Below are 18,923 nucleotides of genomic sequence, written 5' to 3' on the forward strand. Positions count from 1 at the left end.
GTGGGCACGGGAGGAGAATTGATAGTGACGATAGGCAGCATACAGAGACAGGGATTGGAGTCGAGTCTGTGTCAGTTGCTGGGCAAGGGCAGGACTCTTATATAGTTAGGTACTTCTCTTCTGTGTGATGTAATGAGGCTTCAGAACTATAGAGAAAGCAAAGATATTTATGACCTACCTGAGTATGTGATCATCTTCTGTTTGAACCATCAGTTAAGATAATCATCCTTAGCTATCACTGAGTTTCGGTAATGTGCCATGAGCCAGAGTAAGGGGTCCTCACCAGTGAGAGCCAATATTCTTAGGAAGTGGTCAGGCTTCAGTGATTGAGCCATTTCTTCTTGGCACTTAAGGTAGTGTCCTTTTACATAAAAAACTTTTACATAAAAAACAAAACCAGAGAAGTAAATTCTGGTGTTTGCAGAGTAGCAATCTCCTTTCTATTACATTCTCTTAGTCTTGCCAGAAAAATTGATGGTAATATATCAACTTATGTAGATTCGACAGATTTGTGCAGATGTATTCTAAAAGAGAAATCTCTTTAGGAATTTGCTGTGACTCAAAATGGGAATTATGGCATACTCTCATGATTCCCTGGGATTCTTCTTCCTTGACTGAGTTAGGAGCAAAATGCTTACTCACTGCTTCATCCTTGGAATAGATGCAAATAGCAGTTCCAGATAAATGTGTGGGATATGGGTTAAAAATAGAAAATTTTATATATGATGATTGAAAGTGGTTTTGAGCAAGTAGTAAAGGCATCATTTATTCATCCAGTAATTGCACATTTATTTATTTATTTACTATTACTGTTTTTTTGGTCACGTCAAGCAGCAGGTGGGATCTTAGTTCCCCGACCAGGGATCGAACCCGCACCCCCTGCAGTGGAAGCACAGAGTCTTAACCACTGGACTACCAGGGAAGTCCAATTGCACATTTATTTATTGGATGCTCATTAAGTGCCAGACACTGTTCTAAGGGCCAGGAAGGAATACAGCCTTCCATGAAACAGTCTGAGGTCAGTCTTCCCTCTCAGGTGGCCATAATAGGGCCCAGAACAGGGCTCATCCTCTCTGTGAATTTTTTTTCACTCCCTGTCTCCAGGAGACAGTGCTGGCTTCCCTTTTTGTTTATAACCGTCAGGCATGAGTCATCCCTTTGCCGTGAGTATTGCAGAATCACATATCACATTCCAGTCTAATTTGTACTGCTGCCAGGGTCTCAGCCAGCAGCTCTTTTTGCCTGTCTTCCAACAGTCTTGATAGTCGGAACAGTGAGACCGACTGCACAAGTTAATTAACTGGGGAACGGAGAAGAGAGAGCATGGTACTTGTTTTCTATCCATTTTTGTTTAGTACAAGATGTATTTAGGAGTAGACAACTTCTTTCTAGGTGCCAATGTACCAGGCAGTACCTACCATCAGAATTCATTTTTGGGGAATTTTTAAAAATTGAAGTATAGTTGATATATAATATGTTACAGGTGTAAAACATAGTGATTCATAAGTTTTAAAGGTTATATTCCTTTATAGTTATTATAAAATATGGGCTATATTCCCTGTATTGTACAATATATCCATGTAGCTTATTTATTTTATACATAGTAGTTTGTACCTCATAACCCCTATCTTGCCCCTTGCTCCTTCCCTCTCCCCACTGGTAACCACTAGTTTGTTCTCTGTATCTGTGAGTCTGTTTCTTTTTTGTTATGGTCACTAGTTTGTTTTATTTTTTAGATTGCACATGTAAGTGATATCATACAGTATTTGTCTTTCTCTGTCTGACTAATTTCACTTAGCATAATGCTCTCCAAGTCCATCCATGTTACTGCAAATGGCCAAATTTCATTCTTTTTATGGCTGAGTAGTATTCCACTGTGTGTATGTGTATGTGTGTGTATATATATATATATATATACATATATATATATATACCATATCTTCTTTATCCACTGAATCCATTTTTTTAAAAATGAATTTGCAACTATGAGCAAATAAAGTCAACTGTCCCTTACAAAGGATATTGGTTCTACAAATGGACTTGGCAGCTTTGGCTGATGGTTGTGTTACACACACAAAATGGTCCTTTGAGGAAAACCTGTAAGTTTATTTTAGAATTTTAAGAAAATCCATCAAATAAACAAGCAAACAAAATTCTTCCTGAAAACTTTCTAAACAACACTTAACTTTGGTTTTGAATATTTAGGCTTTCTTCCCTTAATATTTCTATAATAAGTTTGATTGATTTATACCTTTAAAAAGATATATACTTAAGACAGAAGCAATTTTTAAAATATTTTTAAAAACCACTGTCATCTATAATTGTCTTATTATAAATTTTCAGTTCTTGGGATTCTCTTCTAGCCTATCTAATTATTATATGTAATTAAAGTGTTGGCATTTAGGCAATTGCATGTTGTACTCTAAACCCTAAAAGTTCTTACTTACCCACTTTTTGAATGTGCCTCATGAAGTGACTGATACTCCAGCAGTGTGACTCAGTGTAGTGAAGGGGCTTGTTTTGAATAGCAGGGTGAGTGTCACATTAGTCTTCCAATCAGAAAACATTCCATGCAATTCGAGGCACACATGAAACAGCAAATTTCTTCTTGGCCTAGGCTTGGGTAGAAAGCACGTGGATTTATACAGTGTTTGCTCAAATTACAAATGCTGAGATGGTAAAAGCACTTTTAGCTTTAGGGAGTTCAAAGTGGCCAGCCAAATGAAAGTTCTGTGACCTACCTGAGAATAAAATTTATGAGTTCTTTGTTGAGGAAGAAGGTGAGACCTTTGTACTTTGCTGGAAATAGGAGAGCGCTGTCTCTCTCTCTCTCTCTTTCTCTGTCCTTCAACACACACACACACACACACACACACACACACACACACACACACACACACACACACACACACACACACACACACACACACACACACACACACACACACACACACACACACACCACACACTACAAGAAACAATAGGCTGGCATTTCCCAGCCCTTTCTTCCTTATCTGGAGGAGATCAAAAAGGAAAAGATCCCAGGTTTTGATTTTTAAAAATCTTTCATCAATAATACCTCTTGCTCAAAAAAGGAATAAAAACAGAGTTTTAGTCTGAAAGAAAATAAACAAATTGCATATCTTAGATTTCAAATAAAGTAAATTTGCAGCATCTGATAACTGTTAAGAACACAGACTTGAGCAGATTTGTGTTGAGTTCTTTCATAACTCTTTAAAATGTACTAGAATTCTGCAAAGGATTGATTTTGAGTCTGCAGACTTTGGAGTTGGTGTGCCTGCAATGGTGATATAGGCACAAGTCTCCAGGTCAGCACTTAGGTCTGGAGTGCCAGGCAAAGTAGGCAATTTCAGAGATTTGGAGGAACCTATGCATGGATGGAAATACATGCTCTTAAGTGCTTCAAGATCCTTAGGAAAGAAGTAGAACAATAAAAAGAAACTACTAGCTAGGGAAAGGACCTGTGGAAAGTTGTTTCTAAACCAAAGATCATTCTTGAAACTCACTTTAGGTGTTGGGTTTATCAGTTATGATTGGTTTCCATCGTATGTAACAATCAGAAAAATAGGGGCTTGCTTAAGCAAGACAGAGGTTACTTTTTCTCCCTCATATAAATGAAGTCTAAAGCTAGGCAGTTGAGGGCTGGTGTGGCAGCTCTGTAGTCATCAGAGATCCAAGCTCCCTATTTCTTTCTTTTTTAAAAAATTAATTAATTAATTTATTTATTTATTTATTTTTGGCTGCATTGGGTCCTAGTTGCTGCGCGCAGGCTTTCCCCAGTTGTGGCTAGCAGGGGCCGCTCCTCGTTGTGGTGCATGGACCTCTCATTGCAGTGGCCTTTCTTGTTGCGGAGCACAGGCTCTAGGCGCGCAGACCTCGGTAGCTGTGGCACGCAGGCTCAGTAGTTGTGGTGCATGGGCTTAGTTGCTCTGCGGCATGTGGGATCTTCCTGGACCAGGGCTTGAACCCGTGTCCCCTGCATTGGCAGGTGGATTCCCAACCACTGTGCCACAGAGAAGTCCCCCTATTTCTTTTTGCTTCATCATCCTCAGGGCTGGCTTCTACTCTCACGTTTGCCCAAGGACTGCAAGATGATCACTGCTGCTCTGTCTGTCACATCTGTGCTCCAAGCAAGAAGGGCAAGTCCAAAGGGTGTACTTACTAGTAGAATCAACCCATTAAAGAGCTTTCCTGTTGCCCCACCTGTTACTGGCCACCCCTGTCTATAAAAGACATTGCCTTCCGAATAATGCAGAGGTTAAATATTGGATAGGCAAACCTTAGTGTCTGCCAGAGCAAGTGAGCATGAGCATAAAGGTATTACTAAGACTTAGGTGGCTAAGACTTTGGGATGCCTGCCAACTCCTAGAATAGGACGGTAATGTTTGGCAGATATAGCCTTTAGTTTGCTGCTTGATTGATTGATTCAACAAAGTTAAGGACTTACTCTGTACTAGGCACTGGAGTTACAGTAGTGAACAAGATAGACATGGTCCCTGTCCTCAAAGAGTTTATAGGCTAATGGGAAAAAATTAGGTTTTAAATAAATAAATTATAAATGTGTTGAACATTAAGAAAAGGAGAAGTAGAGAAGTGCTCGGGATTGTGTAATAGGAAAGACTCCCGAGGGGTATGACACGATGTATACATTGAGATTTAAAGGACCTTGGGAATTAGCCAGGTTAGAAAGATAGGGATGAGTTAGTCAGGTTAGAAAGAGGGGGAGGAATGTTCTAGGCAGATTCACTCCCAGTCTGTTAAGAGTTCTTTCTTCATCTACTATTTGTCTTATTTCTTCATCAGAGGGAATTAATGGGAGTTTTCAAAGCAACAAAAGGGACTAAATATTCTTTTTTATCTAAAATGGCTAAAAGGACTGCCATCCTTTCTACTTATTTGTTTTTTCACTCTCTCTAGACGAGTGCCTGCCTGCATAGGCTGCACCAGGGAGTCTTGGTAACCAAGGAAGGAGGTGGACAAATGATTGGGGCATACCGAAGTTCAGTTGCCCCATCATAGATCTGGATTTTGGTCTCAGTGTGGGACTTTGGGGAGGCAAGGATTGGTTCTGACCCTTAAGTGCTGATATGACCCCCTTCCCCTTCTAGGAAGTGGACATTGTGGTAGCACCGTGCCAAGGCCTCCGGCCCACAGTGGATGTTCTGGGTGACTTGGTGAATGATTTCTTGCCTGTGATAACCTATGCACTCCACAAAGATGAACTCTCTGAAAGGGATGAGCAAGAGCTTCAGGAAATCCGAAAGTATTTCTCCTTTCCCGTATTCTTTTTCAAAGTGCCGAAGCTGGGCTCGGAGATAATCAGCTCCTCCACCAGAAGAATGGAGAATGAAAGATCACCACTCCATCGCCAGCTAACTGACCTGGGCTATCTGAGCAGCAGTCACTGTAACTGTGGGACCCCCAGCCAGGACACCAAAGCTCAGAGCATGTTGGTGGAGCAAAGTGAGAAGCTGAGACACTTGAACACATTTTCTCACCAGGTGCTACAGACTCACCTGGTGGACGCAGCCAAGGCCCTGAACCTGGTGCACTGCCACTGCCTCGACATCTTTATTAACCAGGCCTTTGACATGCAGCGGGACCTGCAGATTACTCCCAAACGTCTAGAATATACACGAAAAAAGGAGAATGAGTTGTATGAATCACTGATGAATATTGCCAACCGAAAGCAGGAGGAAATGAAGGACATGATCGTTGAGACGCTTAACACCATGAAGGAGGAACTTCTGGATGATGCTGCCGACATGGAGTTTAAAGGTAGGTCCTAGAGAACTTGATGGGGTGCGGGGACTACAGCATCCTCTAACTCTTTTCCAGCTGGAAGTTGAGTACATTAATTCTGAAGCCCAAAGGAACCTCAGGATCATCTCACCTACCCCCACTGTCATTAGCAGGAGCCCACCTTAAATCATTTAGCCAAGGTGGCCTCTCTTGTTCTGAGAGACCTTCCTGGAAGATTCCACCATCATTCCTTCCTAGGACTGTTAGTCCAGCTTTTGGTAAATTCATCCCAGTAGTGCTCTTTAGTCTCCAGTTTATATTTGTATCCCCTTGACCTTGATAAAACTGGAGAGGAGCTGCTTGAAGAATGTCACTAAGTCATGCTTTAACCCTGGCTCCTTTGGCATGGTCCATGCTTCTTCGTCGGTTCTTTTTTGTGTGTCATGGTCTCATTTTCTTTTCAGGCTGCTCCTGAGACCTAACTCAGAAGGATTTCCCAAAGTAGCGGTTTTAGCTTTTCTGACGTTCCCATTCTTCATGAATGACTGTTAACAAAACTGGGCCGAATGCTTAGTCTGGTCTTTTGGTGTCTGAGGTTTAGATGCTACGGACTTTGTATACTGACTTCTGCATGAACATTAGCTCTACTACCTATTAATTAAAGTACGTGGTTTGCAAGTTACCCTTTAGGTTCTCAGTCATGGCTATGCATCCAAATAACCTGGGAGGCTTTTTGAAAATGTAGATGCTTGAGACCATTAAAGACCACTCCAGACCTACTAATCAGCATTTCTGACATGGGACCTAGCATCAGTTTTTTGTTTTTGTTTTTTTCTAAAACAACCTCCCTAGGTGGATTCTGCTTATTGCCATTTTCTAGATGAGGAAACTCAGGCTTAGACAGGTTAAGTAGTTTGCTCAAGGTCACACAGCTACTAAATAGTAGAGGCAGAATTTGAATCTAGACAGTCTGATTCCTGAGCCCATACTCTTAATTTCCATGCTTTACTGCTTCCTAATCTGTTCCCAGTTACCGATGCTACCATCTTCCTGGGAACCAGCTTCAAAACCTCAGCATGGGGACTTCCCTGGTGGTCCAGTGGTTAAGACTCCGCGCTTCCAATGCACGGGGCATGGGTTTGATCCCTGGTCAGGGAGCTAAGATCCCATGTGCCGCGTGGCTCGGCCAAATAAAAAAAATAAAAATAAAAAAATTTTTAAAAGTAAAAAAAAGTCTGAAACAAACAAACAAAAACCTCAGCATGGTCTTTAACTGTTTTCTTTCTCTCGTCCCCGTAACCAGTCAGTCGCCAAGTCCTGCTGAGTCTTCTTCCCTATTTCATATATACCTTTGCTTCTCTATTCCTTCCTCTTTAGTCTAACTGAACTATTGTTACCTGACTGATCTCACTGACATCTTTCTCTCCTTTCTCCAGTTCATCTTTACTGGCTCTATTTCTACAGACTGAGTTAAGACTCCTTAGCCTAGTATTCAAGATCTTCCAAAGCCTAGCCATTTCCAACTTTCTCAGTCTTGTTTCCCACTATGCACCTTCCTATAATTTCTTTTTTGGTTGGTCTCAACTGCTTCCTGTCCTCTGCATGCTTCCTTTACTTTTTTTTTTTTTTTTTTTTGCTTATGCCCTGCCCTAAACCTGAATGTCTTTTGTTTGTGAATTTTCAAATCCTACGTACCCTTCAAGGCCTCTTCCAAACAACATTTTTCATGAAGTTGTCTTTAATTTTCTTAGCTAATAATGATCGCAGTTCATCTGGACTCCCATAGAATTTCATCTGGAACTGAAATTTCTGGTGTATTTCACTTTTTTATCTTATTATTATATTTATGTTCCTCTATTTTCTAAAATCCTAGAAATGAAGAACAGGATCTGGGTCTTTATTCATCACTATATCCCTTGCAGCAAATAACAGAGTCTGTGTATAGTACATCTTTGGAAAATGAATGAGTGTGTGAGTGATGGTATATGTTTGTCACACTTATAGATACAAAGGAAATATACTTTAGTAAGCATAGGATGCTTGATTTCTTATCGGTCTTTCTAAAGATGAACAAAGATACCTCTTTGGCGAATTCCCATTGTAGGGAGGAGTTGCTGAGAAGTGCTCACTTGCAGTGGAAATCCTAGGAAATCTTCTGAATGTTTAATTTAATTCAGTGCCTGAGTAAAAGACCCTGGAGCATCAATGCCAGCATCAGAGTAGACATGATAAAGGGTTGTCAGGGCAGGTAGGTGGAGCAGTCAATGAAACATTTGATTGTCTATCATGTACCAGGTATACCATGTTTGGTACCTGGGACACAGTGGTAGCTCAGATGTGGAGTAACTGGGAACAAGTAGATCAAACGTCTGGCTCTGTTAACTACATCGTGGACTTGTGGTTCTACTTACCTAGTTGGCTACATCTTAGACAGGACTTACGTGCTGCTTCTTACCTTGTTCTAATACATTCTGGGTATCCTTGAGGCAATGACAAGTAGATTTAGAAGAGAGCTGCCACATATCCTATGAAGCCAGATTTTTATTACTGATTTTTGTTTCTTTTAAAATAAAGGTAATGCATGCACACTAGGTATCATGACATACATACTTTATAAATTATTTATGTTTTGAAAAGATAATACCTAGAAACATGGTACTTTACTCAAAGATAAAAAGATACTGTCTCCTAGTCATCTAGTTTTCCTCTATATGTTCTTCTGCCCTTGCTTTTTCACTTATCCCATATCTTAGAGATCTCTCCATAGATGTGCAGAGAAATTTATCTTCTTCTAAAGGATATACCTTAATTTATTTAACTGTTCCTCTACTGCTGGATATATAGGCTGTTTCTTGGTTTCTTTTTTTTTTTAATAAATTTATTTATTTTATTTATTTATTTTTGGCTGCATTGGGTCTTTGTTGCTGCGTGCGGGCTCTCTCTAGTTGCGGCGAGGGGGGCCACTCTTCGTTGTGGTGCACGGGCCTCTCATTGCAGTGGTCTCTCCTGTTGCGGAGCACGGGCTCCAGGCGCACAGACCTCAGCAATTGTAGCACGCGGGCTCAGTAGTTGTGGCTCGTGGGCTCCACAGCGCAGGCTCAGTAGTTGTGGCTCACGGGCCCAGCTGCTTCACAGCCATGTGGGATCGTCCCGGAGCAGGGCTCGAACCTGGGTTCCCTGCATTGGCAGGTGGATTCTTATCCACTGCACCACCAGGGAAGCCCCTTTCTTCCTTCCTTTCTTCCTTTCCTTCCTCCCTTCTTTTCCTCCCTCCCTCCATCCTTTCTTTCCTTCTTTCCTTCCTTCCTTCCTTCTTTCTCTTTATTTTTCTTTCTTTCTTTCTTTCTTTTTCTTTCTTTCTTTCTCTTTCTTTTTCTTTCTTTCTTAGAGTATACTGCATTGATCATCATTGTGCATGCATATATTTGAGACTTGTAAGGGTATATTTCTAGAAAAGTAATTCCTAGAAGCAGAAACAATAGTTGGGTCAAAGGGTGTATAGATTTCTTTTGTTAATTGGCTGGTTAGCTTAAATTTTTGATAGATATTGCCAGATTTCTTCCAAAGAGGTGGTACCAATATAAGTTTCTAACATTAGAGAGGGCCTTTTTAGGAGTGGAATTTTTATAGGTGATTTGTCTTCTCTTAAGTTCTTCTATCCTCTGGTTTGCAAAACAGACTTTTCTAATCCTGAGAGCTAGTAGCATAGTGGGGACAACGTTCCAGTTTTACTTTTTATTTCTCTAGTAGTTGATTAAAATTGAATTCTTGACTCTTGGATTTTTCTCATTAATATGCTAGGAAGTGTGAATTATTACAAAGATCAGAGGTTTTGGAATCCATGAGCTTTGGGTTCAAATGCTAGCTATATTACTTCCTAACTGTACCATCCCCTCCCAGTGCCCACTTTATTCTCTCTTTGAGGCTTTTTCCTGACATATAAAATATAACCAGTAATATACCCCTGACAGTGTTGTTGTTGGGATTAAATTAGATTACATATGAAAAATACTTACTGTGCATTTCAAATAGTCTGCAGTCAATAAATGTTGTTCCTCCTCTTCTATAAATGTGATATAAGAGCTGACAAAATCAATAGGTTCATTCTGTACACAGTTGCTCCTTCTCACGATTCTTAGATGCCTTAAGTAGTTGAGGATTTTATGGCCCGTGGTCATCCTGAGAGTCAGTTTGTCAACCATATGCATTTTAGTAGCTGTTGTTCATGGTAGCTCCTTGGGTCTGACTTGGGAGCTGCCTTTATTCAGTGTGCCTGCCCCTTCCCCTCACAGCCAACTAGCTTTTTGCTCTGCCTCCATAGATGTCATTGTCCCTGAGAATGGAGAACCAGTGGGCACCAGAGAGATCAAATGCTGCATCCGACAGATCCAGGAACTCATCATCTCCCGGCTTAATCAAGCAGTGGCTAACAAGCTGATCAGCTCTGTGGATTACCTACGTGAGAGCTTCGTCGGAACCCTAGAACGGTGTCTGCAGAGCCTGGAGAAGTCTCAGGATGTCTCGGTTCACATCACCAGTAATTATCTCAAACAGGTACTCAAAGGGTAGTAAAGAGTGTGTCACAGATAACACATGAAACAGAATCCACCCACGAACACAGCTTCAAGTTAGTCAAGAATTTCCCTTTCAACTTTTTGCCAGTCCAGTTTGAATTTTATTTTGTTTTCCTATCTCATGACCACTGCCTGTGGGAGGTGCTTGTGAATTGTCAAATTGCAGTTAAGTCAATGAGCAAGAAGATGAAGATGAAGTAAAGGAGCCCAAATAGTCACCAAATAGATGATCAGCCTGCATTGACTCTGCACATATACTGAGGGATAGATTTGGGAACCTTGGAACTGGACCATGTTCTTGAAATAAATATCATTTATTGCATTTTTAATTAGCCACTCTACTCAGGGAATATTGACTTTCGTTTGTGTACTGTCTTTCAGATCTTAAATGCTGCCTATCATGTTGAAGTCACATTTCACTCAGGGTCCTCAGTTACAAGGATGCTGTGGGAGCAAATCAAACAGGTAGAGGTTGTTTAGGGAAGTGTTTTTCAGCCCCTAGTTGGCTTAGGTGAATCTTGGTCGTTCCAACAGAAACTGATGTCTAGGATGTCTGTCCTAAACAAACTGATGTCTGTCAGGGCAGATGGCCCTTTGTCCTGGTTTGCCTGCCTGGGAGAATCCTGGTTTATGCCTGTTCTGAAATAATTATTAACAGTGTCCCCTTTAACTATTAAAAGTGATGTGTCTAAATGATATTTTATGGAGCCATAAAACCCTACTTCACTACCTTCTTCATATTTCTTTTTCCCAACCTAAGTGTTTTCTCAGAACCAGGCTTTGTTGCCAGAGGCCATGAGTGTGGTTTCCTTTCTGATGTTCCATCTGACTCTTACGTAGAGTTATTTGCTGTATTTAGAAAGGGATTTATCAGGCACCCCCAGTACTGAATGTAATGTATTGATTTGTGAGCATGCAGACTAGGCCTAGTGTTCTTTGATGCTTTCCGTTGGGCTGAGCCCCGATTTTGAGGTAGATGGAATTGGAGAGTGTTGGACTTCATACAGCTCTTATCTTAAGATCCTGGCCTAACGAGTGGGTAACCCAGAGAGGGAGGGGTGTTGGTTCTTCTGGTGGTTCCTGTCTCCCATCCCTCAGTGTTCTCACTGTCCTCATCCTGACAGATCATCCAGCGCATCACATGGGTGAGCCCACCTGCCATCACACTAGAGTGGAAGAGAAAGGTGGCCCAGGAAGCCATCGAGAGCCTCAGTGCCTCCAAGTTGGCCAAGAGCATTTGCAGCCAATTCCGGACTCGGCTCAACAGTTCTCATGAGGCCTTTGCAGCCTCATTGCGGCAGGTGGGTATATAGGAAAGGACATACAGCTGGATCAATCGGAGAGGAACCTCATCCACTTTGGAATGTTTTGTCTACTGCTGTCTACATAATTTTTAAAAAATCATCAGTATATTTCCTTTCTATTCTGTTAAAGGATAATACTAAGTTACAGGGTGTTTCATCAGTAAATTTTTCATGTGGATATTTTTCTAACTCTAGAGAGAATGGAGGGAACTCAATTTCTCCCCACTTCACTGAGTGAGGAATGAAAATCGAGGGGTAGGAATTTTATATGAGTTTATATAGTATTTTAAGAATGAGTGACAGAAAGGGCTGACATTCCAACTTCCATAGTAGTTTGCAGTTATGTGACATCTGCTTATCCCTTTGGGGTGTGCGCATGTGCATGTGTACATGTGTGTGGAGGGGAGGGTAGGGAGATGTGATTATGCATCCAGGAAGAAAAATTATTACTTAATGAATGCTCACTATCTGCCGATCTCTGAGCTATGTTACATATATCTTATTTAATTCCCACAGGTATCCTCATGAGGTAGATATTATTATCCCTATATAATAGGTGAGGAAGCCAAAGCTGGGGACCTGATAAGTCATATTTCTTTCTTCTTTTTCCTTCCCAGCTGGAAGCTGGCCACTCAGGCCGGTTGGAGAAAACTGAAGATCTATGGCTGAAGGTTCGGAAAGATCATGCTCCCCGCCTGGCCCGCCTTTCGCTGGAAAGCCGTTCTTTACAGGATGTCTTGCTGCATCGTGAGTCCTTATTTTTTTTCCCTAGTAAATTGGAGGAGGAAGGTTCTGGATACCTGACATCCTCATGTTCAACCCTGGAGAATCCCAGTGTCTAAAGCTGCTTCCTTGCGAAGCTGCCTAAACACCCATTGATGTATTTTTGAATTTCTGATGAAGTCTGTTTGGTCCTGCTATTTATATAGTTCAAATAATACAACCAAAGTTTATTTAAATTAAACCAGTTAGGTTACTACTGGTTTAGAAAACATCCAGATTTCTTCCCCTGGCATAATTATGACTTCCTGCTTCTAGGCAGGTCCACGTCTAAGAATCTTAGGGAGGTTGCCCAGCAAGTTCCCATCCTTCCTGCCTTATCTCTGTCTCTGTACCTTATAGGTAAACCTAAACTGGGACAGGAACTGGGCCGGGGCCAGTATGGTGTGGTGTACCTGTGTGACAATTGGGGGGGGCACTTCCCTTGTGCCCTCAAGTCGGTTGTCCCTCCAGATGAGAAGCACTGGAATGACCTAGCTTTGGAGTTCCACTACATGAGGTAGGTTCTGGTCTCATTCATCTTTGTGGGGAACGATCCAGAGAAGAAGCTAGAAGCCTGGTATAAATTTTGTACCAAGAGCTATAGTATGCCTTGTCTCTCCATTCCTATGTCTCAGAATGTTGTGGACCAGTATTTCAGTGTCTGGCCCAGAAATGTGCTCTCTTCAAGGCCTTTCCTGCTTTTACCCGCCCTTTCCCCACCATCCTAATTTCCCAGACCCATCCTTCCATTTGACTTTCTTCCTTAGTCCTTAAGGCCTGTCAGTTTTTAGATTCCATAATTCTCTGTCCTCGTTAGAGAGGCCATTCTCTTTGCCCTCTCTCTGTACTGAGGGCTATTACCTCTGGGCCTGGACTATGCATGGTCTCAGGGTTATTTCTTCCACTGTGGTGACACGCTATGCAAGGTTAGCTCTAGCCCAGACCTTTCCGCTCCTCACCAGGTCTCTGCCGAAGCATGAGCGATTGGTGGATCTGCACGGTTCCGTCATCGACTACAACTATGGTGGTGGCTCCAGCATCGCTGTGCTGCTCATTATGGAGCGGCTGCACCGGGACCTCTACAGTGGGCTGAAGGTGAGGCAGGGCAAGGAGGGAGTGAGGTCCAGCTGGCAGCCAGACCCACAGGTTCCTTTCTGGCCTTTCCTCCTTTCTTCTTTATTCAGAGCCCCTAGCTCTCATAAGACAGTGTTGGAGTAATCAAGCTTTATTACCTTCATTTCCAAAAAACCTTAAAAATGTCTCAGAACATGTTTTTTTGCCCAGTTTATATCCAGAATACTGCAGTTCACCACTTTTACCTCTCATGGTAGTGGTAAAAATCTAGACTACACAGAAGAGCAGAAAAGCTTCCTATAACTCTGCTATTCTTTCTCATTTTTGTTCTCAGTGAATTAAGCTAGTTTTTGTTGTCAACAAATATTTATTAGTGACTACTTTGTACAAGGCCCTGTATTAAGCAACATAAAGGGATATCAAAAAGTATAATTGGCCAGGGGCTTTTAAAAGAATTGTAGGGACTTCCCTGGTGGCGCAGTGGTTAAGAATCCGCCTGCCAGTGCAGGGGACACAGGTTCAAGCCCTGGTCTGGGAAGATCCCACATGCCGCGGAGCAACTAAGCCCCCACGCCACAACTGCTGAGCCCGTGTACTGCAACTACTGAAGCCCGCACGCCTAGAGCCCATGCTCTGCAACAAGAGAAGCCACTGCAATGAGAAACCCGCGCACCGCAACAAAGAGTAGCCCCTGCTCACCACAACTAGAGAAAGCCCGCACGTAGCAATGAAGACCCAACACAGCCAAAAATAAATTTTAAAAATATTTTTAAAAATAAAATAAAATAATTGTAGTCAGTGAATATTTCATGAACAGGTGGTATTTGAGTTGGATAAGTGAACCCTGATGGGTAAAATTTGGGCAGATGGAAAGAAGAGGTCATAGCAGGGGGAAGGAATAGCATAGTGCCCAGAACATTTGAAGGACACTGACTGTGTTGGAGCAGCTGGTTCATTTGGGGAATAGAGGGGAGATAATATGCAAAGAAATGTTGGGAACAAGTTATAGAAGACCAAAAATGTAAAGAGTTCCATAGCATTCAAATTCTGTCGTAGACAGTGAGAAGCGAAAGATTTTGAATGAAGGTGAAATACCCTCAGTTGGATGTTGAGTTCCCCTCATCTAAAACAGCCACCAGCAGGGAAATAGAGAGGTTTCTTTTGTTTGTCCTCTACATTAGAGCTGGAAAAGCTAACCCCAGAGTATCTGGTAGGTCCCTTCTCACAGGTGCCTCTTGTACCAGTTTATATGGAATGAGACAGAAGAATCCTTAGAAATGCTTGCAGGAGCCATGAGAAATCAATACGGTGAATAAAATGACCCTGCAAGTGGCTTTCCTTCTTCATTTCAGGGGAGTTAAGCTCAGCACCATGTGATGCTTTTCCATAAGTGGGTTAGAGAACCATATATGGGCTTTTGGATGAGTGATATAACATTCTCCAGAATTCAAGAGACCCTAAATTGGAGGCTTGGTAGAAGTAAGATGAGTGACTTTGGTATTTGAATCCATAAAACCAAAGGCTAACCAGTCCTACAAAGCAATGGAAGTAAATCTGCCTGAGAGTCCTAGAAATACTCACTTTGAGCCTCTAAGGCAGTTCTAGAGTTTGTTCAGGATTAGAGATGCACTCATGCCTTCAGGCGTTTGGTTGTGGCTCTCCTAGTCACATTTGGGGATCATCCACCTGGCCTAAGTGCTGCCTCCAAGGGATTTGATCTGGCCTTTATAGCTTGCCCTTCCTTGCTTTTCCTTTATTTCCCTCTCCTACCTTCTTCTTCCCTTATTCTCATCCACTTTTCTGTCCTTGTGTACCCTAGTGTGGTCAGTCTTTCAGTATCTCACAGAAGGAACTCTTAGTTGGTATAAGCAAGTTGGATTGAGGAGTTGTCTTCTTAGTGACAAGTAAACCCTTTTGTCTCCCCAAGGCTGGGCTGACCCTGGAGACCCGTTTGCAGATAGCACTAGATGTGGTGGAAGGAATCCGCTTCCTGCACAGCCAGGGACTTGTCCACCGTGATATCAAACTGAAAAATGTGCTGGTAAGTAAGAGCTGTTTCCCCAGGATAACTCCCTGTCTCTATGTGTAAGTGACCTTTGGAGGGAGGTACACATAAATGTAAATTTGGTCACAGGAAAAGACTGTGACCAGTTAACAGCAGAGTGGATGGATGGTTTCTTGGACTTGAAGCTTAGGGAGGAGTTGCATCATAGGCCTAGCTTATATTGCTTAAGATTTTTTCTCCCAACACTGGTGAGAAAATTTAAACTTACAGAAAAGCTAAAAGAGTGGTACAATGAAGATTCACATACTATTCACCCAGATTCATATTCTCTTTCCTAGTGTAGTCTCTCTTTGTTTCTGTCTCTCTCTTTCTTCACACACACACATACACACACACACACATTTTTTACTGAACTATATGAGAGTAACTTGCAGATAAAACTTTACTCCTACATACTTCAGCTTGTATCTTCTAAGGAAAAGGACATTCTTCCACTTAATTAAAATGCCATTATTCACACCCAAGAAGTTTAAATTGATACAATATTATTAGTTAATACACAGTCTATATTAACATTTTCCAGTTGTCCCAAATATGTTCAACTAGCCCAAATATGGTCTATTTGTTTGTTTGGCCCAGGATCCAATCCAAGGATCATACAGTGCATTTTGTCATGTTTCTTTAGCCTCTTAATCTAGAATAGTCCTGCCTTTTTTTGCTTTTGTGACATTGATATTTTTGAGGATTCCAGGTCTTGTTATTGCTTAGGGTTTGAGATGCTGGGTGAGGACTGAGATGGGTAAACACACCTTAAAAGGTAAGATAGTCATGAACCTGCCAGTCCTGTTATCTAATTATAAAGAATCTTTTGACATACTCCTTTTGAAAATATATTGGATTATCATTGAAGTGTCTCTGGCAACACTTAAATGATATATAAAGAGGGCTTCCCTGGTGGCACAGTGGTTGAGAATCCGCCTGCCAATGCAGGGGACACAGGTTCGAGCCCTGGTCTGGGAAGATCCCACATGCTGTGGAGCAACTAAGCCCGTGAGCCACAACTACTGAGACCCACGTGCCACAACTACTGAAGTCCGCGTGCCTAGAGCCCGTGCTCCGAAACAAGAGAAGCCACCACAATGAGAAGCCCACGCACCACAACGAAGAGTAGCCCCCACTCGCCACAACTAGAGAAATCCCACGTGCAGCAATGAAGACCCAACACAGCCAGAAAATAAAAATAAATAAATAAATAAATTTATTTTTAAAAAATTATATATAAAGATGATAGCAGTTTTGGGGGGAGGGAAATATCTTCCTAAAATTATAGGCTGAAACCTAAGAGGCTTGTCAATAGCCAAATGAGACAGATTTTTTTTTTAATTTTTATTTTTATTGAAGTATAGTTGATTTATAATGTGTTAGTTTCTGGTGTACAGCAAAATGATTCAGTTCTACATATATATTCCTTTTCATATTCTTTTCCATTTTGTGTTATTACGAGATATTGAATGTAGTTCCCTGTGCTCTACAATAGGATCTTGTTGTTTATCTGTTTTATATATAGAAGTTGGTATATGCTAATCCCAAACTCCTAATTTATCCCTCCCCTACCCCCTTTCCCCTTTGGTAACCATAAGTTTGTTTTCTATATCTGTGAGTCTGCTTCTGTTTTGTAAATAAGTTCATTTGTATCATATTTTAGATTCCACATAGAAATGATACCATATGATATTTGTCTTTTTCTGTCTGACTCACTTCACTTCTTTTGATAATCTCTAGTTCCATCCATGTTACTGTACTATTTCCTTCTTTTTTTTTTAACGGCTGAGTAGTATTCCATTGTGTATATCTACATCATCTTTATCCATTCATCTGAGACAGATTTATTGTCTTGGACCTCAGGAAAGGAAACTAGAGGGAATTAAAAAACCCTCCTCAGCTGACCAGAGGACCTCAACCTTCTTATTTAGCAACTTTCTGCCCTGGGTTCTGGAGGTCAGAGGAGAATAATCAGGAACTAATAATACTTTCCTCAGTGTCCTTCATTTATTCATTCTTCCAAGATTTGCTAAGCTCCTGATATGTGCTAGGCACTATGCTAAGTGCTGGGGATACAAAGATGAAAAAGACAGTCCTTGCCATCAGGTTGTTTACAGTATGGGGAGGAGACAGTAATGGGAGTGAATCTGGCGACAGGGAGAATAGAGGCAGAGTTGATTAAGTACTGCTGTGAGGAAGATGCCTACTTTTGAGCTTGGGTATGCAGCTGAGCGCTATGTGCAGGACCAGGCATAGGATGACTCTCACCCTGCTTTGTTGGCAGTTGGACAAGCAGAACCGTGCCAAGATCACTGACTTAGGATTCTGCAAGCCAGAGGCCATGATGTCAGGCAGCATTGTGGGGACACCAATTCATATGGCCCCTGAACTTTTCACAGGTAAGCTGGAGGGCAGGGAGTGGGTTTGGGCAGGGCTCCGTGTTTTAACCAAGTGCTACCCTTTGGGCTAAGTAGTATCCACAAGTACTACTGGCAGTTCTGGCATAGGCAGGGGAGAAACCAGAACAGGGGAAACCTAAGACAAGTAGGGGGACAAGTGAAGAGGTAAAGGGGCAAGAAAGAAAAGTGTAAATGGGAGTCACCAACTATTCTACTGGATGTCTCTCTGGGCTATTAGTGCCATCATTGCCATAGTCAACCAATTATTTAATCCTAAAGTATTGATTGAATAACTCCTATATAATAAGAGTTGTCCTCTATCATTAAAGAACTTACAGTTGACGGAGATATATTGAGAGGTAAAATAATTAAGAAGCAGTATAAGATAACATGTGATTAAGTGCTACATAATGTAATGTTGGTGTTCAGAGAAGAAATGTTAGATGGTTTTGTGGTAGAGGTGAAATTCTGGATAGAAACTGAATGAGATCTGGAAAATTTGGTAGGTGGGAAGGGAACTCTATATTTATTAATATATTCTTTGAGCTAGGCACTGTGGGTATGTTATGTCATATATTTTGTTCCATTTAATCCTCATGACAATTCTGTGGTGATATTGATGCATTTTTATGTCCATGTCATGGATAAAGTTGAGGCCAGATTGATGAAGAAACCCACCCCAAAACACTAGAAGTAATGAGGCTGGGATTGGAATTTAGGTCCTTCTGTCTCTAGAGTCCAACCATGTTAGTTAGGAGAGAAAATTCTGGAGGCTGGGGGAGAGGAAATAGGAGCAAAATTGCCGATTAGAAATAAGCATGACAGGAAAGAAATCAGTTCGGGAAGTAATAGCAAACAAGTTGGAGATAAGATATATTTGAGCTTGAAATTCATGCAGTGGAGTGAAGGCTTGATGTGGAAGAAGTAAGGAGCTACTGGGCTTTTGAACAGGTGAGGGATGAAAAGAGATGTTCATGGAAATGTTTAGTAGCAGTAGGTA

The 18,923-nt window shown here is 41.5% G+C and overlaps 1 protein-coding gene across 9 annotated transcripts in view; it reads left to right on the forward strand.

Annotated features, from left to right (window-relative positions):
* The window catches only part of DSTYK (dual serine/threonine and tyrosine protein kinase), a 56,768-nt gene that overhangs the window by 33,098 nt on the left and 4,747 nt on the right, over positions 1-18,923 (forward strand). For all 9 annotated transcript variants that reach the window (XR_014263694.1, XM_082462004.1, XM_082461999.1 and 6 more), the window contains 9 exons: positions 5,130-5,799; positions 10,085-10,317; positions 10,719-10,802; positions 11,462-11,638; positions 12,259-12,388; positions 12,764-12,920; positions 13,366-13,498; positions 15,405-15,518; positions 17,809-17,923. Coding sequence is in view for 8 of the 9 variants with exons in the window: in XM_082462004.1 (XP_082318130.1) it covers positions 5,130-5,799; positions 10,085-10,317; positions 10,719-10,802; positions 11,462-11,638; positions 12,259-12,388; positions 12,764-12,920; positions 13,366-13,498; positions 15,405-15,518; positions 17,809-17,923 (1,813 nt within the window). In the remaining variant the exon portion in view is untranslated. The remainder of the gene's footprint in view (positions 1-5,129; positions 5,800-10,084; positions 10,318-10,718; positions 10,803-11,461; positions 11,639-12,258; positions 12,389-12,763; positions 12,921-13,365; positions 13,499-15,404; positions 15,519-17,808; positions 17,924-18,923) is intronic.

Source organism: Balaenoptera physalus, assembly GCF_965194825.1.
Source record: "Balaenoptera physalus genome assembly, chromosome: 1".
Classification (NCBI taxonomy): Eukaryota; Metazoa; Chordata; class Mammalia; order Artiodactyla; family Balaenopteridae; genus Balaenoptera; species Balaenoptera physalus.